This window comes from Anopheles stephensi, chromosome 3, assembly GCF_013141755.1.
Source record: "Anopheles stephensi strain Indian chromosome 3, UCI_ANSTEP_V1.0, whole genome shotgun sequence".
NCBI classification, from domain to species: Eukaryota; Metazoa; Arthropoda; class Insecta; order Diptera; family Culicidae; genus Anopheles; species Anopheles stephensi.
In genome coordinates this window covers 67,231,630-67,253,843 of record NC_050203.1, presented here as the reverse complement: position 1 = coordinate 67,253,843, position 22,214 = coordinate 67,231,630, and the positions used below count along the sequence as shown (strand labels likewise).

The following is a 22,214-nucleotide window of genomic DNA, read 5'->3' as shown; positions in this document are numbered from 1 at the left end:
GTGTGTATCTCCGGCATTCCGGGCGGAAGTGGACACCTTGGCAATTCCCGTCCGCCAAACGCAATAAAGGTATCCGGACGGACACTTACCTGGCTTTCGGTGACACCTGTGGTTCGCTTGTCGTACTTGCTGCTTGGCTTCCGGTGGAAATTGCTCGAATAGCTCGATGAGGTTGTGTTTTGCAGCGCGATGTGTCGCTCGAGTCCCCGGGAGCTTTTCCACAGCGCTATCGCTATACGGCTGTACAGGACCTGCCAAAACCAGGGTCCGGAGCGAATGGAATGTGTTTAGGTTGGGATGGGATGAGGTGGGAAAAAAGACTCATACCCGACTGATCCGTAATGAGCACTTACCGTCATAACCAGGAGCGGCAGTAGGTACAGCAGGGCAAAGTTGATGATGTCGAACAGCTCGGAGTTGAACATTTTCCGGTTGACGATACAGATCGTTTCCAGCTGGTCATCGCCGAGGTTGTTCGTGATGGTGCGCACGAAGATAAACTTCGGGATGGAGTAGACGGCGGACGTTATCCACACGGCCACGATGACTAACTGTGGGGACGGCCGGAGAGCGAGAATGATGAGGTTAAATGGAGGAAAAAAACGATTTCAAGGTTCTACCTTCTGGAGCTCGGTGCTGGGTAATGTAATTTTTGTCTGCTTACAGAAGCGTGTTTTTTGTTGAGTTTTTAAATGGTTTGTACTTCAACAGTAATCACAATTTACCAAACATCCATCATACTTTACGAGTTACAAAGCCTGGTTTATCTTGAGCTTGCTTCATTAGAACAGATTAATATTTAAGCCATTTCGAGACGAGAGTAGTTACACGGATTTAATGGACTATTTTTAGCTATTTATTAGCATTTTCAAGCTCACCAAGGATGCTTTAAACGAAGTTTACTCATAAAGTTAAAGTTTTTATTTTAAGGGATTAAGCATTTAGCTACTAAAACATATTGATGAACCTTGTCTCGACACTTGCTCTTCACTACAATTACTTAAGCTAAAGAAATAAAGCAATAGAACATTGGAATATAATTTCTAGATTCATTGATTTTGTTTTTAAGTATAAAATAATTATATTCAATGTTATTTTTTAAAGAAAAATCAACCAAATAAATGACACAAAATTTAAAATGTGCACAGGAAAAGATTTGTATGCGTATTGCATACTTTTAGGCGGCTTATTCATCATGAAGCTTGGAAGCTTCTAATCGATATGGCTATAAATTGATTTATTTTTTAAGCTGCAACAAATGCTTTGTGTAAATAAGTAACATTGTTAACACTAACGGCTAAAAGGATTTGCAAACGGCATAAAAAAAAGACTGATTTTAGATAACCAAAAAGCCACTCTTCTCGTTACAGCTTTTCATCGTTAATCAGCTCAAAGAGATGTTGATGCTTCGGCTTATGTGCCACTTGTTGCCGGTTAAGCTCACTTTCCACGAATCAATCGTCGAAAGTTACAGATCTCTCCGTTTACCTTTCGTATCTGAGCTGACTTCAACAGCCAACAACAGCGAGTGTACGCAATTTTCCAAGGGTGACCGACGGTATGCATGTGTTACTTCTTGCACGTAAAAGACAGTGCCGAGCGACGGTGCAAAGTGCAACAACGAGTGACAGATTGTTCCTGTTTTGGGGTGTGTGTCTGTGTGCAGTTAAGCTGATTATTTCCCCTACGGTAGTTGCCGTTCGGATGGACAACCACAAAAGGGCACACTGTTTGTTAGCGAGATTAAACTTTTCCGGCAAGCGTTCGGCAAAGTCGGCGACCGTGGATGCAACTGGTCCATCGGTCGGATGCAGCCGGTGCACACTGGCATCGATTGAACATGGGTAGCCCTGTCCTTTTGGGTGCAATATTGTTTGCTCTACTGCTTATCGATCGACGGACAAAAGGCACGACATGGCAAGACGTCGATGACGTTCCTTTGTGTGGCGTTCGAAGCTGACACGGGACAGCTTCGGGAAGGACTGGCTGGCGTCGTTCGGAGGGCGATATCGATTCGGTTCAATGATTGAGTGGATACGCAACGTAATGGAACAAAACGCGAACCGTTCTGGCTTTCTTCTGGTTCGGGGGGCAGTGAAGTTGGATGCTCGAGTATGAGTGGCTTTTCGAGGGGTAATTAGGGGAATACTTCGCTAGTCGCAAGTCGGTACACTACTCGGTACTCGGCTGAATGCGAAGTGCAATCGATCGAGAACTGTACGTCAGGATGGTCTTTTTGTTGTGTAAGGACAAGCTTCATGGTGCAGTGAATCACGCTAAGCGGAAGTGTATTTGTTTAAGTCTGGTTTCGTGTGTTCGATTGAATTAAGCTCTAATTGAGTTTACTTGAGCGGAAATTATGGAGAAAGTTTGATGTTTGGTGGATTGTGCTGTTTGTTTGAAGTAAATCATCTTGATATGCATTTCTGAGCAGATATTAGTGTGATTTTATGTATAATTTCTTTTATAAGTCTAATGGCTCTACAAGACATAAGTAAAAGCACTCACTCTCATGTCAATTCATCCCTGTTACAAACATTTTTTTTTTCGTTTATTTATAGAGGCTTTGGGTCTCTGAGACTTCATTCGCCTCTTTCCTGTCTATTGTTACATATGTGTGGTAAAAACTATGGCTTAACTATTGCTTAACTATTATTCTTTTTGTAATATGGAAACTATTGTGCTACCTGTTACAAACAGATTTAACGTACCAAAGCGAAATACGAAATCATAAATATCAATTCCCGGAACTTATCTGGTTCAGTGTGATTAATGTTTTCGATTTTACCCAGAAACCATCGGAACGCAACCTGCCGTCGTGCCAAGGTACCTACCCTTAGTCGGCGCGATGTCAGTATCTGCTTGCACGTGATCGGATGGATGATGGCAAAGTAGCGCTCCATACAGATGACGACCAGGATGAATATCGAGGCGGTGTAGCTGAGCGAGTGCACGAACTGGTACATCTTGCAGAGAAAGTCTCCAAACACCCAGCTGCGATGGGAAGCGATATGGAATGACGGAAGACATAAGCAGTTATTGACGGGCTGTCAAGCGTTCCCGGCATGGGCACAAAATTGAACGGGTTGAGGTTCACTAGAACTAGTAACTAGAAGGATGGCTCAGACTGCAAACTAAGCGGTGACATATGACACATTAGAAGATATAGGGAGAACTTCCTATGGTGACGACATCATGTCTGGGATCGCAATTTCCGAACTAAGTGATGGCATTTCACGGTCAAACCTTTTTTTCTCAAGAGATACAGCTCAACCACTATCACCGGAAAAGGTGTGGAAGAAAAACAGATCTTCCTCTGGTTCAAAAATTGAAACACACCCCAACATCGATCGGCTATTTGTTTATTGATGTAAGCATATTTTCCAAAATGTGCTGCATGTGTGTTTGTTTGCATTGGTGTTTCCTGCTGGGTTTTGTTTTCTCTTTCTGCGCGTAACATTTTATAACGTGCTGGGAACATAAAAATGTTTCTCAAAAAGTCGAGCATCGCACGCTATTACACCGGTGGCGGCGTGTAAACATTTGCAGAGCAGCGTTAAGGAAACGGGTAAGAAAAGAAAGGCAGCGTATGATGGAATGTTAACAAAGGATAAACGTACCACTGGCTAACCGTGTTGGCGCATTGCAAATAGCATCGGAATCGGAAAAAAAGAAAAGTTGGCAATTTTAAACAAGCCAAGAAGTGTTTGCTTGTTCATTTGCTGCCGAATATGTTCGATGAATTTTTAATGGGTGCATAAGTTATTGAGTTTATTTGCGCTGCATTGAACGCTGGTGAAAAAGGTTTGATTTTCCCCATACTGATAATAAATGTGAAGAAATTAAAGAACCTTAAATAGAACTTTGTAAGCATGATTATTTTAAACTTTTTCAACTTATAGTTTATTCGTTAAATAAGTCTTTTCAATTCCAATTTTTTAAAGATGCTCAAATAAAAAAGTCCCTGATGATTTAAAGCAAAGGAGTCTACCTTGTGGCGTGGCGGTTTGGATGAGATTTGAACCCTGCCGTGTGAAGACTTGCGCCAATTCACTTTTCCTTAGTTGTTCCACGACTGATTTTGACGGTTTGATAACCAGAAGTAAATTTAATAACTTTAAATTAATTGATTGAAGATTTTATTACAAGTTCTTTTTCATTTTGATAATGGTTACAAAACAGGGTGCGTTACGGACCAGGAAGAAAGTTTTACCAGGAGATAGCAGGTCGCCGAAATAACTTTAGACCTAAGGTGACCTGCTGTCGGAATAAGGATGGGGATCTGGTCAGTTACCAGCCAGAGGTCCTCTCGCGATGGGCTCAGTACTTTGATGAATTGCTAAATGATCAGTTCAACGAACAGCTAGAGGCTCCACTAGCAGATGATATCATGCTACTGCCACCTAGCATAGATGAAACACGAATGGCCATCCGTCGGCTCAAGAACAACAAGGCACCAGGCACCGACGGAATAGTAGCCGAACTGATCAAAAACGGTGGTGCAGCACTCGAACAGGAAATTCATCAAATTATTACTGAGGTATGGGATAGCGAATCGATGCCTTGTGACTGGAATCTTGGCATCATCTATCCCATATACAAGAAGGGAGATAGGCTAGAGTGCAGCAACTACAGGGGTATTACGGTGTTGAATACCGCCTACAAGATTTTCTCCCTTATCTTACAAGATCGACTTGTCCCATTCGTTGAAGAGATAGTCGGAAACTATCAGAGAGGATTCCGAAACGGAAAATCAACCACTGACCAGATCTTCACGATGCGGCAAATCTTGGAGAAGATGGCGGAGCAGCAGCTCCACAATGGCCAACATCACATGCCAGGTGAAGGTGGATGGAAAACTCTCAGGGCCCTTTGCTACCACCAAGGGCCTGCGCCAGGGAGATGGGCTCGCCTGTCTCCTCTTCAACCTGGCGCTAGAGAGAGCCATCCGTGACTCAGAGGTGGAAACTTCGGGAGCCATCTTCTATAAGTCAATCCAGATCCTGGCATACGCTGATGACATAGACATCATTGGTTTGAGGCTCTCCTATGTAGCAGAAGCTTATCAAAGGATCGAGCGTGCGGCACAGAACCTCGGGTTGGAGATTAACGAGGCGAAAACCAAAATGATGGTGGCACCACCAGCGGCTCTGCTAACAAACACTGATTTACGCAGGGGTGATGTACAGAAAGGTGACCGCACCTTCGAAGTCGTCCAAAACTTCACCTATCTGGGGTCAAAAGTCAGCACCGACAACAACATTGATGTTGAGTTACGCGCACGGGTGCTGGCTGCCAACCGGTCATACTACAGCCTGAGAAAACTTCTCCACTCTAAATACCTGTCGCGACGGACGAAGCTGGGATTGTACAGAACATTTATAGTCCCAGTACTCACATACGCCTCTGAGACATGGACTCTGTCCAAAACTGACGAAGCCCTTTTAGCCGCGTTCGAGAGGAAGATGCTCAGAAGGATTTTTGGCGCCGTATGTGTGCAAGGACAATGGAGGAGCCGCTACAATGACGTGCTCTACGAGTTGCACGATGATCTCACCATCGTGCAGCGCATTAGACTCGCCAGGCTCCGGTGGGCTGGTCACGTCATAAGAATGACACCGGACGACCCAGCCCGTAAAGTCCTTTTAGGCCGTTCACACGGACAGAGGAGGCGTGGTAGGTCCATATTGAGATGGAGTGATGGCGTTGATGCGTCCGCCAGAACGGCCGGGATAACGGATTGGCAGACGACGGCGCTGAACCGTGAGCGGTATCGAGGATTGTTGCAGCAGGCCAAGACCGCAAAGCGGTTGTAGCGCCTGATAAGTAAGTAAGTAATGGTTACTAAAAACTTTTACCTACTTTCAACTTGTTCAACCCAATTTAATCAATTGCTACCAATTTTCTCTTAAAATAAAAGAGACACCACGCCAAACAATCTTTCAACTCTCATTGCGCTACCGCTAGGGAATCGTTCAAAGTTCTTCGAATACTTAACAACTTTCCAACCAATTGCTGTCAAAGAAAACTTTTAAACCAGTTGTGAAGATAAGAAGTATGTAGTATTTTCTGCTTTTTTATTATAGGATTTGTTTCTCTTATTTGTTATTGGCTCAAAAGCCAATTGTTTAAAGGAGTCAACAGTTACTTGTAGACAATAACATTAAGGGTAGATCTTACTCAACACCCAATAACAATTTATCTTCTATTTTTCAGTTTAGAACAATTTATATTTTAATTCAATTAAGAGATAGCTCTTTTCTCATTGTTATAGAGTCTTAAGTTAAAAACGGCTCGAATGGACACTTTAATTTAATTTTTAAAAGCAACTATGAATCCAACACCCCGCTCAAACAACGAGTGCACTTTCTCGTTGAAATTATCAAGTTAATTAACTGCATTCTGTTAAATTTCCCCGAACTTAGCATGAATAACATTTAGTTGGAGTTAAAAAACCTGCTCCATTCTTTTCCATCCACTCGTCCATCCACGGGCGAAGGTTCGCAGCCCATGGGAAATATTATCTGTTCGGCACCCAACAACAGTCTTCGCTCGCGTAAAGGCTGTGCCATGCTACCATCCCCACGCCGTCAAACATCGTCTTTCATCTTTCTGCTCTATCTTCAGTGTGCAGACGCGACGGTACAAACCGGCGATCGTTATTTTCCTTCAGCTCAGCGTAAGACATCGCCCCGGTAGGGCAAAGTTTTCCCGCGCTGCTGCACGCAGATACTGTACGCGAAATCTCGGCAATGACTCCCAGTACACCCCACTGGCAACTGGTGAAGCCGACAACAATGCGAACCATCGTCCTGTGGGTTTGCGAATTCCACTAGAACTTTCCCCCCGAACCGATGCTGAGTGCAACGCCAGGCTCCAGGCTTTTGCGGATCATGTTACGGGACAAGTTTTTGAATGGAGCGTTGGTGGGTGGAAAAGCGCGGAGAGCGCCCGGGCCAGGGGATTTGCCAAAGATTGCTGTTGAAGAAGCCGCTGCCAACTACCGGCAACCTTAATTATGCTCGCTAATTAGGTAAAGGGATTATGTTTTGGCGCGGCAATGGAGACGCGGCACGAAGGAGACACGTGCAGTTAGTTATGCATCAAGTGTGTGATGTGGTGTTTAAATCCGGCTTTGGTGCGGGATCGCTCGCTGGGATGGAAACTGATGTCGGTTTTAAAGTTAGCTCACGTCCATGTTTTAAAAGGCAAAGTTTCTCTTCGGCCTTCATCAGTTCGGCCATCTTTTGTCAAACGCCTTAGGGTGTGTCGAACAGAGCGAACCACGTGGTTCAATAATTAAAAAGCTGGTCGCTTTCCGTATTTCTTTCTTTTTTGGCGTTGGTTTTGTTTGGTGTCGGCACCGAGCAGCACAATCAGCAGCATCATTAAAGATTAATAATTGACGTACTAATGGTAGCTTTTCGCTTCATTGAGACTGTCCTTGAGCGACGGAGTACTCGGCTCAGGAGAGAGAGAGAGAAAGAAAAAGCCGTGGTACGATTGAAAATTTATACTACACCGCCAGTGGGATGGAACTTGGAAGGGAAAAACGGAAGCAAACGTTCCTGCCGTTCACGAATTTGAGCTTAAATTCGTTGCCAGATGGGACGGGCGAATGCCATTAAAATTGTAATTAATGTCTCTCTCGCTCTTCTTCCCTCTCTCTAGTTGTAAAGATAAACGGAAGCTTTTTCTTTGACTGTTTTTCGTGAGGATTTTTTTTCGGGATCATGCTAGATTTTGTCCGTTTCGGTGATTTTTCGGTTTGATTTTTTGGATTTTTCCGCTTCATTAATTACTATCGATTAGCTACCCGAGAATCAACGGCGAGTAACAGAGACGTCCCGGGGCAGGATAACCACGCTTGGGACGTATTATAGAATGCAAAATCAATTATTGTCCCCCAAATCAAATATCCAAACAGTGATTTCTCCGAACGGCGTTGGCAGTGAACAGAAGCCAGGAAGGAATGTCATTGAACGTTCGGCGTTGGTTTGACTTACCTTTCGATCAAGTATATAGTCAGGTTCTGCATCACGCAGAACACCCCCACACACAGATCGGCGACGGCCAGGTTCGCGAGGAAGAAGTTCGTTATCGACCGTAACCTTCTCGAGAGCGTCACCACTAGAATTACGAGCAGGTTGCCTGTAGGGGGGAGAGGATAGGAAAGAATGGAAACAAGACATAAGACGAACGATGATGATGACGTCCTTATGGTGAAGTTTTCAATAAAAGCCAAACTCCTGAAGCTGATTGACGGAGGTGAACGGGTGATGTATTCCGGGATTTCAGTTTGCTGCAACTGACACGTTATCCGAAATCCAAGAAACTCCCAGCGAGAGAAGGGTTGTGTCGCTCGCGAGTAGACTAAGGGCTAGGGCAGATATCTTTGGAACGATTTTCGCGACGAGTTTCCATGCGAAAGAAGGCGAACGTGTGAAGGGAGTCTTGGAAAAAGCGTCTCCTTGAAACGGGAGCGACCCTTAGGTCCCAGCTCGGGGAGAATAATAGCAGATATGGGAGTTATCTTTGCCGTTCGCTGGGGTTGAATCCTTCGGGCTGGAAGTCAGACAGTAACACCGCCACGGCCCATGATGGTGGCGATGAGAATGAAACGCTCCTATCGGGGGGTCGTTTCAGTTCAGTGGTAATGGACCGGAATTGCGTATCGTCAAAGGAGTCAACCTCGACAGTGGACCGTGTAAAGCTCTTACATTGTGGTTCATTGTAAGATTGTTTTTCCTCCGATCGGTTCGCCTGATAGTCGGATTAGGATGTAAACAGGCCACGGTTGAACAAATAAGTATTTTTTTATTAAAAAGCTTCAACGTTATCTTTCCAGCAGGATGAACCTGGACAAAAAGTTAATAAATCATATGAAGATTTCTAAATTCGTCATAAGAAGGGAAGTTTTCGTGCCGGCCTCAGATTATAATTTTTCCAAGTAAAACTAAGTAAATTTATCCTTTTTTCCGTTCGTTTCAATACTTTCAGAGCAAGATGAAATCTTGTTCAAACCGATTAATTGTTGGACGGACTATTAAGCCTTTATGAATGCTATACTTGATAGAAGAGCATTGAGGCAGTACTGCGATTTTGTACATGAATGTCTATCTTGTCCGAAATATTCTTCATCGTATGCTCTGAACCTTGAATTTCAAGTTGGGATCGATAAATCAGCAAGCCGATAAAGCATTAATTTTCTTTAAAAAATCCGATTTGGAAGGTTTAATAAGGCACAACCTGGCAAAGTTGTTAAAATAAAAATGGATGAGGTCAGAACTGATATGCCAAAATCCCTTGAGCCTGTAATATATATTCTGACTTTATTAGTTAAATCTCATGTTAAAAGAAATAAACACTTTCTACGATTAATTTTAAATTCTCTTTGATTTTATTTGGCTCATCTTCAGCCATTGCAATCTTTGATCGAGCCGATCAACCGATCGGAATCGAATCGGATATCGAGCCGATTTCCTCATCGAGTAGGATGCCATTAGGATGGCAAGATGCCATTTGGATTAGCAGGAATTAGGTATTGTAAGGCATAAAAAAACATTCCATTAGACATCTACGAAGGTAATGGGAATTATGGGAATCATATTTACTCGTTTGAGTTGAAAAGGGATAAAGCTCAACTATATTCCTTATTATACAGAAAGTAATTAATTCAAACAAAAAATTAAAGTTTTTATTAGGAATGCTCAAAAAATACTCTAAAAATGGCTAGTAACTGATTGGAATGGTAATTTAACAAGATTGCCAAGCCGTCCTTAATGAATAAATGGAAAAAAAGTTCTTCCAATATTTTTTTCCCTACTGAAATTTGTTCAATGCTCGCAAGAACTTAAGCATAAACTTTAAGAAAATAGCGAATGCATGACAAGAAGGCCTCTTACAAAAAATCAAAAACACCTCAATCATCCGTCATCACATCTCCATCTCCAATCACATCCGTCATCCAGCTGATGATTATCTCAAGCCCCGAGCTTTAAGCGACCAAGAGATAATTGTTTAATTAAACATGCTTTATGTGGAACATGCAATTGAATCACCAGTTTGTTTTTTTTTTCATCACGAAAACCACATACAATCACGCACGAAATAAATTAAAAACACTCATCGTATCGCAACCACTTCCGCAGCCGTATCAACCTCCGAAGTGCAGTGTAATTTAAATTCCTTCTCCCCGTTTACACTGTACGCAACGAGAACGACAATAATAATTTCGGGCGCAAGAATAAATACTGCAATAAATCATGGTGCGTGTTGATACGTTGGTCTGTAATTGTTTTATCGAATCTGCCCTCCCCGGTGAACGTGAATCGGTTGCGGTCACCGTGCGTCATAAATCATCACCGAAGCATATTTGGTCACGGTGAAATTGTTGTTTGCTCAAGCGGTCATGAGAAGCATTATTTCGCCTCCCACGGGTAAGTGAATGGAAAGAGTAAGGCAAACCGGGCGCAACATAATTTTCAGCCAAAGCTAACGACACTCGGCAATCGGAAGGCCATAAATCTGCTTATCTGGCGATAGCCCGTGAACTGAATCAATTTTTGATCCAGTACGCCAAAAAAAAAGAAGCAACGGATTTCCTTTTTTGGTCTGGTTATCGAACCCGACAGACTGGTTCACAGTTGGGGCATATAAAAGGTAATTTAGGATAAATGTGAACGAGAAAGTTGCGGAAAATTTGGCCAAAAGAAGGTAAAGAAAACGAACCACCCACCTATGGCAGCCCAGCGTTCGGAAGGTGCTTGATTAACTGACCATTCGGCATTACGGCATTCTTAGAAACTGCTGATACGCGTAATCATATTCCACGAAGGAGCCACGCAGCAAAAAGTTACCTCGAATTGCATGTGAATGCGTACTTGTGTGGAAAATGTATTTCCAGGCGAATGACTTTCTCCCAGGGAATGCCCGAGGGCAATCGAAAACAGGAGACACAAAGCGAGGCGAACGAAGCAGAAGAAGTAGAAAAACACTTGGTTCGATGAAAGTTTAGCCGTGGTAGAAGGAAACCCTGTGACGGGAAGGACTCTCATGGATGGAGGTAATAAATAATTCAACCGGGACTTTACCCTGGGACGATTCCTTACGGAAACTGATTGCTATCAATAGCGCCGGTCGCAAGTTGATCCGTTTGCCGATGTGAAGTTTATTCGCGTGGGCCGTGCTTGAGTGTTGTTTTTCAAGTTGCTTTTTTCTTGGGCAATCGAAGCGGCCATATGCACCGGGTGACGTGCTGGATTCAAGTGGGCAAAAGTGGAAGAAAAATAAAACTGTACTGAGCCTTGGGGTGAAAAGTGTGTCGCCATAAGGTGCAGTCGTGCTCTTTAAGGATGTTTTTGAGTGTTTGGTTGTAGCTTAGAGATACACGCGTCGTCTCGCTTGAGGTTGATGATCCTTGTGATAACTTTAGGGCTGGAAACGAGCAAATTGATATGATTGGTTGCTAACTAATTGGTTGCGGTTCGGTAGTTGGGTCCGTTTGCTAACTAAGAAATATATTGTTTTGGCAAAATAAGTTATTTGAAGCAGCCAGGATCATTTTTGTAGTCTTCATAATTGAGTTGCCATCATGAAATAGTCTCTCAGGACCAGATCTTTAGAAAATGGTAGATAGAGAAGTATTAAAACCTGCTCCTGGGTGTCCTGTCTGCTGCTTTAGTCAAATCTTTATGTTTCATAAAGAAACTTATTATGTTAATTTTGAATATGAAATAATAACCGTCAGCACCAGAACAATCGACCGGAAAACGTCGAGTACCATCGAGTACCATCCCTTACTTAATACCACCCGAACCCTGAAAACGTTAGCATACATCAACACTTCATTCTAAAGCTATCTTACCGAAGAAGCAGCAGCAAAACACCAACGAGTAGAGCGTGATGAATATGACCCGTACGTCCGTCCGATCGAATATGAACTCCTTGTGCACGAAGTTGGGGAACGCGTGGGTCAGGTTGCTGCTGTCGGAAAAATCCAACCCCGACCCGTTCACGTTCAGCAGGGCGGTGGTGAGCAGTGGCGCAACCGATCCATTGACACCGCCCAACGCGAGCATGCTGGCGGGCGAGGAACTAACCACCGAAGAGTAGTTGGCCAGGGTGGAACCGTTCCCGGCGACAGGTGAAGAATTTCCAGCTCCCAGCAACAGTCCACCACCTGGGTTGGCTGGTTGGCCCAGCCCATCGAGAAAGGCTGCACTCGAGCTGGGGAAACTCATCATCGCACCGACGGAGCTGGTCGTGGTGGGGTTGGAAGTCCCGTTGGGAAAGTCTAGCATGTTTTAAACCCCCCCCCCCCCTCCTCCCAGTTACAGCTGGCTACGATTGCCGTTTGCTTTACCGTGTGACGGACGCTCACACCACAAGCTCATGCCCGCCGTCGGGATATGATTGATAGGTGCTGCTGGTAGAGTGCCCCATTCGTACGGCCACTTGGTACGGGTGGTACGGCTTAATGGGTAGTTTTAATCAGCAGCTCGTATGCACGTACGTGTGTGAATTGATTTTTCATCGCTCACTTAACCACCATCTGCTGCTGGTGGTGGTGGTGTTGGTGATGTTGATGTGGATCACTTAATTGCTGTCTTCCGCCGGTAGATTATCGATAATTGAGTAGATTATCTGTGGCAAAGAAAGAAGAATAATGGACGTAGCAGAACATTAACAACCGGTAAAACGGGGTAACGGAGGGAAACATATGAAAGTAATCATTTGCACCGCACGATGGAGACGCCTGGTCGGTTTCGATGTACGCGATGGAGACGCCTGGTCGTTTTCAACGATTCATGCAACGGAGAAAAAAAACTTGGGCGGTAAAAACAGGCCAACAAACAATAGATTCCATCGATAGGGCTGACACTGATAATGACGATAACGATGCCGGAAGGGTAATGAAAATTTAATTTCATTATTCCACCTTCACCGTGCTTGTACCGTCGCGGTTTATATTTGTGCACTTGCCTTTGAACTCGTGTGACCGAGCTGAAAACTGGGACGGTGTGGTGTACAGGCTATTTTTCAAACAGCCGCAAGCAGTAACCGGGCTGATAGAAACAACAGCACCACCTGTACCTACCATCTTCAAACACGCTTTCGAATGTAAAAAAGGGCCGTGGTAAAAGAATGATACCGTCGCTGGGTGAAGTAAATCATACGGGGAAAATAAACGAACGGAAAACGGGGAGAGAAAACGAGGGAACAACGGCATGGAAATATGGAAAACATAAACTTCAATCTGAAAATTCCCATCCGTTGGTTCGGTGGTGGAATGTTGCGTAGTGCGTTCGTTTGTGTATATATATGCACATGAATGAAAGACATACGCTCATCGGTTTTTGCCTTATGTTGTTCCCGAAATAAAGTATGCTCCAGTAAAGCGTGCTGCAGATCGGTATGTACCGTGTGTAAAGTTAGGGACAAAATTGAAATATTTCACCACGGCTGCTCGACTGCTGCGCTGTATGTATTTATTGCTTTCTCAAACTGGTGGCTGCATTGGAAATTGCTGACAACTTCCCATCCCGCTTTCGAAACTGTCAAAAGCATCCCTGCGCTCGTATAAAATTAGAAACCACATGTGCGTGTTGCAAGCGGAAAAAAGCAGCATCAAGGTGGATTTGTCTTGGTCTCTGTTTTTTTCGAGGGCAAACTCCTTCACCCGTCGCATAAAGACAACAATACATGTTTCCCGGGGTGGCCAAATAATGCGTACAATAGCAAGGCATGCGTACAATAATTTAGTCACTGTATCTACGACAGGACAGATACGGTCTGTTACGTACGTGCGTGTGTCCTTGAGCTAGCAGAAGGTGAAGGAGCATGGTTGGTAAGAAGTAGAAGGTACGAGAATAAAAACCGGAACAGGAAATAGGAGAATGATTTATATTTAGGCGCCGAGGGAGACGCCTTCTCCGAGTTAACGATCAGTGAGCGGTGCGGTTTCCAAAATGAAGTGCTTTGGTGTCCAATATTTTATCGTCTTAGATGGTAGTCCGGCTCGGCACTAGTGCACGCACCGCCGCTCATCGCGTAACCCTCTCTCACTCTGTCTCGCTTCCTCCCATTATCACCAGGGGCAAAGGTTTCTTTTGGATAATGATTTGTGACAGATCAGGGAAACGTCTGTGTTTGTCTGTGTGGTTTTCCTCCGTAGGAAAGGGAAACGATGATGAATTGCTAGAGGAAATTAGTTTCAATGGGTTTAGCGTAAAGGAAAGAGAGAAGTAAAAACGAAATTACGCACATAAATAAGGGTATAGTCCTGCCAAAACGTGGAATAATAAACAGGGGTGAATTGAGGGTGATTCTGATTTGCTCCATGATAGTAAAGGCATAATTTCGTTGTCTTTAAGCTTAACCTGTACCCTAACCTGAGCTTTAGAAGCAAATAAAAGACAAAGGGAAAATCACCATTACCAAATTTCAGTGATAAACACTCATAAAGAATGTTTACCTACCAACGATGGTTTGGTTTTCCATAGATTTTCCGGAGCCATTAAGAAGCCATTTTCGCTCATTTCTTTGCCTCCAAAAGATGTAAATGTTGTAGCAAAAGTTTTTCCCACCCTAAAAACCGTGCCACATCATTAATGTCCTTGGTCGAATATTGTAAAACCAATGCTCTGCACTGGAGTGCCCAGAAAACAAAAGCGATCCATTAAGTCATTTTCATCGAGCAATGTATCATTCAGTGACTCCCGGTAAAGTGCTTCGGTTTTATTGCAAAAAGTGCCACTCTTGACAATTTATCGTTTGTTGCTCTTCACAAAAAAGCGTCATAGTGATAGTAGTAGAATGTGGTTCGAGTTTGTGCGGACGCTTTTTCAACCATCCAGGAAAGCAAAACATATCAGCTTCGGCTGCATCATTAAGGGTGATCAGTTTTCATTTCAAAATTTTCCTTTTAAAAAAGAAACAGCACGAAACGACAAAAGTTTCTGATCGCCTTTCTACTGTACGCGTTGGGAGGTTGTTTCGGCACCGAACTGAGCGGGTGATCCTAATCCATTTTCCCAAGGCCCGTCGCGTTCTCGAGGGGAAACGAGCGGTGGCCGCTAGTGGACGAACGATTTTCGTTGCGATTTGCGGTTGTGTCCCTCTTTTACGCTTCATTTCAGCATCAAATTGCATCCTTTGGAGCACAAGGATCCAGAGCCTTCCCTTATCCTCAATCTCCCGCCTTTTCTGCTGACTGCTGAATGAAGTTGTGAAATCGATCGTTAAATTTGCCATGAAGCGCCGTTCGATGTTAGTCGTTCGAGGCACAGCATTTTGTTTTCATCGGTACGTGTAGCTGTCCGGTTAGATTATCGTTCGATGCACGACAGCTACGAAAGAATGGCTTGCTTGTAAGAAGGAGAGAGACACGATTCGGCAATCGGGAATGGTAGATGTTGTTCTGGAAGATGTTGGCGACTTATCGAACGTTGTCGAGATGATTGTTTTAGATTCGGTTTAACGATAATGTTTGTGACCGGTTTTCAGAAAGCAATTCTTATCAATTTTCCAACAATGGTCTGTTCTTCTGAATTTTTGGGGAATGTTTGACTTTTTCTATATTAATAGAATATTGCTTAAGGCAAAATGATTGTTACTTGGAACGTAAATTGAAAAATGTTCAGAAAAAGATTTTTTTCCACTTCAATGTCTGTTTCACATTTTTTTAAATCCATCAAGAAAAGTCCCTCGTCTCTAAAACATTGTGTATATATCTGCTCTCTACCAATTATCTGAAATAGTATCATATGAAAACCTCGCAGGATGTAAACACGCTCGAAGCTTGATTCTCCAATCGTAAACCCTGGGAGGGGGGGTTGACCCACCCATTTTCCCGCACCGATAGCCGCAGGCCAATAAACTTTTCAAACTAAAGTGCAACCGACAGACAAATGCCACGAGCAGCAGCAGCGAGTGAATGCGAGTCACGCACACGTGTGCACGGAGTGTTTAATCGTAAACATTTGGCCCCTGCCATGGGTTTTTGAAGTGGCGACCGAGGAAGATCTGTTTACTGTTTCGCGCGATCGCACAAATAAAAATCCGAACCCAAAATTCGCCAGCTCGATGAATGAATTGTGCTCGCGCTTGTTGTTTTTGTGGTTGCAGTTTTCCCATCGCTAGTTGTGTTTGTTGATCGTTTACAAAAAATGCGTTCCTTTTGCGAACCGTCTCCCCGTGTCTTTATTTACGTAAGTGTAGAAGAGCAAAAGTGAAACGGATCGACGATTTCAAGGTGCCGATGGGATCGCACGGTTTGTCAGCTGCTGCAGATCTCTCGCTCGCCTTGTGCCAAACGGTCGAGGTGTCCGACCGAATTGATGGACAATGGTTTCGGTGGCGTGGTTTATGGTCTGTGGCCAGTGAGCGAAGCTCTCCATCAAACCGCCACATAAATCTTCCGACCGGAATAAAACAAACCGGAGGTTCGTGCGGTTTATTGATGGCTAGGAATTTTCCTGATGATTTAATCAATTTACTCGTACGAAGGAATTGATTAAAATGCGCAAGATTTTCACGGGATCGGCAACGGTTACAGCTGCACTAATGGGACTTCCCAGATGTGGTAAGCGTAGCGTGTTTAACAAGCGCGTTAAACATGTTGGCTTCAAGCCAAGCAAAATCATTTGCCCGACCGGCGTAATACACATGTCACGTTCGTTGGCGTTAGTAGTTTCCAAGAAAACGGGGTGTGTTTTTATTCATCCAATAATATAAGTGCTTCGTAAACAAGAGTTGACATGTGCTGCTTTGAAACGTAGTTCAAAATTAAACGAAGAAGCAATAGTATGGAAAGGGCAAATTGTAGTTATTTTAATTTTATTTTAGGGCTATTCACACTAATTGCTGTAAGGGAGAAAACAAAATAGCCGCCTTTCTATCCGTTTTTTTAATTTATTGCTTGCAGCATTTAGTTTCGATACATCTCTTTTAAAATGTGTCCAAAACAGCTTCAACATTCAAGTGATAACATATTCGAGCTAACGTTAACGCGGGCCATAATTTTGCATGGAAAAGATGCCCAAAGTAATATTTTTTATTTTAAATTTGATGAAAGGTTTTAATTCAAGCAATACGACCAGGCCGTTTTTTATGAATAAAAAAAGAAGGTTTTAATTCATTGTCCTACGCATTTTGGGAGTGGGTTCAAATTTTTTTCTTGATTTATCCAATTATATCATATTAAGCAATATTTAAAAAAAAATACTTACTTGAATACAACTCTTTTGTACAACTTCAAGGCAATTAGGTTTCAAGGGGGCCCTGCGTGGCCCGTTCAATTTTTAAACAATAAATAGTCTCACATTCAAATAAAATCTCGTGCCTGGTGATAAAATGGATTTTCGCATTTAAAATAGCTTTCTCTAGAAGGAAAACCTTGAAAGTATCGTTTGCATCCGCCCATTGAGCCGATCGACCTTTGGCTAATGCAACACTAGTGCAACCGAATGTGCACTCGGTGCACTCGAAATATAATGCACCGGCGCCGGTCCGTGATAAGTTGGCCGGACCGGGCTATCTCCGTCGGAAGCCCTCGAAACTATCGTAATTGAAAGGGGGATAAAAATAGATTCGCCATTCGGCGGTCCGCGTGCACTTGAAAGCGCGTACGCAAATCGCTCAGAAAAGAACCACCCATTAGAAGGCCGCTCGCCAGTACGCAAACAACGATACAAATTAATCCTCTACCGTTCGAAAGATGGACGGACGGAGTTTCCATATATCCACCTCCCCCGGGTAAAGTGATCCCCGGACTTGAGGATAATCTCGTTGAAAGTTTTTTTCTTCTATTTCCCGCTCCGTCACGAGGAGCTCACATTAAAATAGAGAACCGAGAACGTTGGAAGGCATTAAATTTCTTCCTTGCTGTACGTAATTTAGGACCGACCGAAATGTGGTTGCATCTCGGTCGGCAAACTGTGACGCGAATTACGACCGATTGTAAATTGCATTATAAACAATTTCACCGACTACCCTTGAGAGGGCTGCGTCCGGAGCCGCTGTCAAGAGCCGAGAAAAAAAGGGTTTTTGAAGAATCTTTCACGTCAACATGATTTAGCTGCACCGAAACCAACTTTGGACGATTTTTTGCCTTCTCAACTTCAACTTGCCGTGATGGGATCATGTGGACAGCAAAAAAAAAAAAACGAATCTGAAGCTCTTTTAAGAACTCTTGGTGAGTATAGTGATTGATAAGCAGCCCCCTTTTCTTGATGTCCCGAGAGAGAAAGAGATAGAGAGAGAAGCACGTGATGAGATGTTGGGTGGGACAGCCAAAATGAAATGCCGTCACATCGTTGAATGATTCCATCTGGCTCTGAATATGCCGGTTTTTTTTTGCAATTTCCGATTTTCCCCCGCTGCATGTGTGTGATGAATTGGGGTGGAAAAAACATCGTAACTCCCCATCAACTTCAACGTGTTGATTGACAGATTGTATGACGGTTGCAGACAGCCACACATGGAAGGTGGTGAGTTTTTTGAGATTTAGATATTCATTCGCCATTCAACCGGAACCCTTCAACGTCACGGCACGGGAGGATGGTCAAAAACGTCGCGCAGCAGCAATCGATGACGGTCGGCTCCACTTGGACCTGGGACCCGAACGCGTGACAATTTTTGCATAAAGTGTAAATACATTCCGAAATCTTTCCCCACTTTTTTTTCGGGAAGGCACGTGCGCAACATCAGATCAATAGTCGGTGATGTCATGGAAATGAGTTTTTCTTGGGAAAGTAATTTCTAACGAGACTTGCTTAAAGGAAGGGTATATTATTAAAGTTTATTGAGACGTTTTCTTCATTGTACTGGTGCAATATTACCAAACCAGATCGACTCGCTCAGCATCGCATTACAGCCATCTGCACCTAATACGTTTTTAACAACCAATACATCCCTGACCTGCCTACCGGATGCAGCCCTTATTACGCCATCCTTAACAACGCCTATAAACACTCAAAGATGTGTGGTCTGTTTGGGCAAAAGAAGCAGCCAAAACACCAGACATTTTATGATACTTGTGTCCTGAGAGAGCAAACATGTGTACTTCACACCGATGAGACGCGCACGTGTACGTCATCCATTTCTTTGAATGATCCATAAGACAACTGACATCTTTGTTTCATGACACACACACACACTCGAACGTTTGGGAGATTGATTTATACGTGTCATATCGTATACTATCGTCAATTTGTGGCCATATTTTAGTAGGGATCAAATTACCATCTCTCTCTCTCTCTCTTCAGGTGTAACTGTATGCAAGGTGTATCAAACCATTTTTATCAACCGAAAAGCTAGGCTCTTCATGTCACTCATCAAATCATTTCCGAAGAATGGCAAGCCAACACGGGATCGAACACAACACAATCGATCGATCTGCCCATTCGTTCGCACCCACCGTCGATCGGGTGCACAGTTTTACGATCGGAAACGAGAGCAAGTCGTAAATCGTGTGTACATATGCTTTATGAGCCAGTTTTTGAACCGTGCGAGTCTTCGAATAGCGAACGTAACGAAAGATGAGCATCCCATGAGCGGATGAATTTTGCATCATGTTTGGTGAGTCATTCCGAACGGCTATTTACACCGAAGGCAATAACTATAAATCAATCGTTAAAATGCTTCAAATAATTATACTACGTGAAGTAAATAAATAAATGATCGGTCTCATAGTGTTGCGTGCCAAATAGTGTAAAAACTAGCGTTGCGTTGTGCCAAATTGTGTCTGAGATGATGCTCACCGGGAGTTAAATCCCGTTGAATTTTAAATTCAACGTTCACGATAAAAGCAAGGATAATATCGTAATGGAAAATGCTGACATCATAAGGGCACATCAAACGATTACACCCGGGCCTGGGGGAGACACCAACTCATTCCGCGTATCGTGTTTCGTTTCGATGAAGAAAATGAAACAAGAAACGGCTCATATGAGAAATAGTGCCCGTGAAGGACACATCCATTAGCTGGTGGAGGTCAGTTTATTCTGGAACGCCGAAGCGAACGGTTCAGCTTCCAGCTTGTGTTATCTCCCAAATCGCTCGTTATCAGCTAAAACCGGTTTTCTTATCTTGAGTCCAATCTCTAAGTAAAAGTGATCATCGATCCCAAAGCGTTAGTGTGTTTTGCCTATGGGGAAGCGTAAAAAGAGAGAGGTGCTTCGGCCATCTCTCTCAAACCCGTCGGAGCTTACTCCAAAAAAGCCGAAAGAGTCTCTTGTGTGCGTGAGTGATGGTACTCCTGACGACGCCGATGAGGAGATAGGAGAATTTGCAGAGGTGAGCTACAAGGGAGGAGCTCGTCGTAAATCGGTAAACGCTGCCCCATCCGATAACAATATATCTGTAGCAGCATCCAAGAAGGTTCGACCGCCGCCTGTGGTTGTAAAACAACCTTCCTTATTTCAGCTCAAACATGAGCTTAAAGATTTCTCTGGAGTGGAATTCCAATGTATTGGAATAGGAGTTAAAGTTTACGTGAAATCGCTCGAGGATCACCAACGCCTGATCAGCCTTCTTGAAGGAAGAAAGGATGCGCTGTTTTATACTCACGACATTCCGCAGCCAAAGCCACTCAAGGCTGTCCTTCGCGGGCTGCCGCTGACGGATGCCAACGAAGTTATGGCAGAACTGCGAGACCGCTATTCCATGAAGCCAATTGAGGTTTTTCGTATAAAACGACGAAACGAAGACACGAACACGTACTCATCGCACTTGTATCTAGTGCATTTTGAGAAAGGTACATGTTCTCAAGAAGCCCTCAAAGAGGTGCGTACGATTCAATCCATCAGGGTACGTTGGGAGGCGTATCGAGGTGGACGTCGACGATTGACACAATGTCTTCGATGTCAAGCTTTTGGACACGGCTCGCGCAACTGTCGAATGAAGCCCAAATGTCCAAATTGTTCGCTAGAACACGTGCTGGCAGAGTGTACAGCGGCAAGTGACACACTACGGTGCGCCAATTGTAATGGAGGTCACAAAGCAAATGACCCTCAGTGTCCTCAACTGGCTAAATATCGACAAATTCGGGAGCGTGCATCAGCTCAGCAACGAGTAAATTTTCGTAAGGCTATGCAAACGAAGGTGGTGCCTGCCTCTTCAGCATTCCCGCCACTGAATCCACGTGCTGAAAGACCCATTCCGACTGTGTCTGCTGCAGATACGCATCGCAAGGAACCGCCTACTGTTGTCATCCCTCCTGGTATGCAGTACGCCATGGTGGCAAAAATGACATCACCATTTCGTTGCAACACTGCGGAAGCCTCTCTCCCATCTGACACCGGAGCTCCGCTACATGATGCAGCTACTTTAATGGGCATTTTCACAGAGATGGTTGAGCGGCTCAGCACATGCCGTTCCCGTCGAGACCAAATCACCGTCATCGGGGAGTTTGCTATTCGCTATGGATAACAAACTCCGAATCGCCACCTGGAATGCTTGTTCTGTGAGACCGAAGAAAATCCCGCTTGTTGATTTTCTTCGAAGACAAGCCATCGACATCATGCTTATCACAGAGACCCACTTAAAACCGGATGTAAGTTTTGCGCTTCCGGGCTACAACTTGGTACGGATGGATCGTCGCGGGTCCAATACGCGAGGAGGAGGGGTAGCTATCGCCGTTAGAAGTGGTATACTCTTCACCCCGTTACCGAGCTACAAAACCACAATGTTAGAAGCTGTCGGAACTGAAGTACATTCAGTCACTGGGGTAATACGGTTCGCAGCTGTTTACTGCTCGCTCCAAGGTCGGCATGACCTTGGTCACGATGCTGCCTTCAAGCGCGACCTCTCCATCATCACCAGAACGAATGCCAAACTTGTTGTGGCAGGTGACCTTAATGCTCGACACCGCATGTGGAACAATATGCGCTCCAACACCAATGGTAGACTTCTCTTCGACCACGCCCAGCAAGGTCACTACACTGTTGAGTACCCAGACTCTCCGACCTACGTAACATCGAGAGGTTCATCCAGCACCTTAGATATTTTCTTAACCAACGTTGGGATAGAGAAGCCAGTGACGCTGGATGAGTTAAATTCCGATCATTTTCCGGTATTAACTGAGGTGACCTTCACAGCTAGCCGTAGTCCAAAACTACAAAGAAAGGACTTCCTCAGTGTTGACTGGGCGCGTTTTGGCCGGTTAGTGGACGGCGAATTACATGAAACTGAATGCAATACGGTTGAGGAAA

The 22,214-nt window shown here is 44.1% G+C and overlaps 1 protein-coding gene across 4 annotated transcripts in view; it reads right to left on the bottom strand.

Annotated features, from left to right (window-relative positions):
* The window catches only part of LOC118511780 (trissin receptor), a 42,805-nt gene that overhangs the window by 6,084 nt on the left and 14,507 nt on the right, over positions 1 to 22,214 (bottom strand). For all 4 annotated transcript variants that reach the window (XM_036055286.1, XM_036055288.1, XM_036055289.1 and 1 more), the window contains exons 2-6: positions 11,867 to 12,645; positions 8,007 to 8,151; positions 2,835 to 2,994; positions 354 to 551; positions 90 to 251 (exon numbers count right to left, since the gene is read on the bottom strand). In XM_036055286.1, the coding sequence (XP_035911179.1) occupies positions 90 to 251; positions 354 to 551; positions 2,835 to 2,994; positions 8,007 to 8,151; positions 11,867 to 12,302 (1,101 nt within the window). In that variant the 5' untranslated portion in view covers positions 12,303 to 12,645. The remainder of the gene's footprint in view (positions 1 to 89; positions 252 to 353; positions 552 to 2,834; positions 2,995 to 8,006; positions 8,152 to 11,866; positions 12,646 to 22,214) is intronic.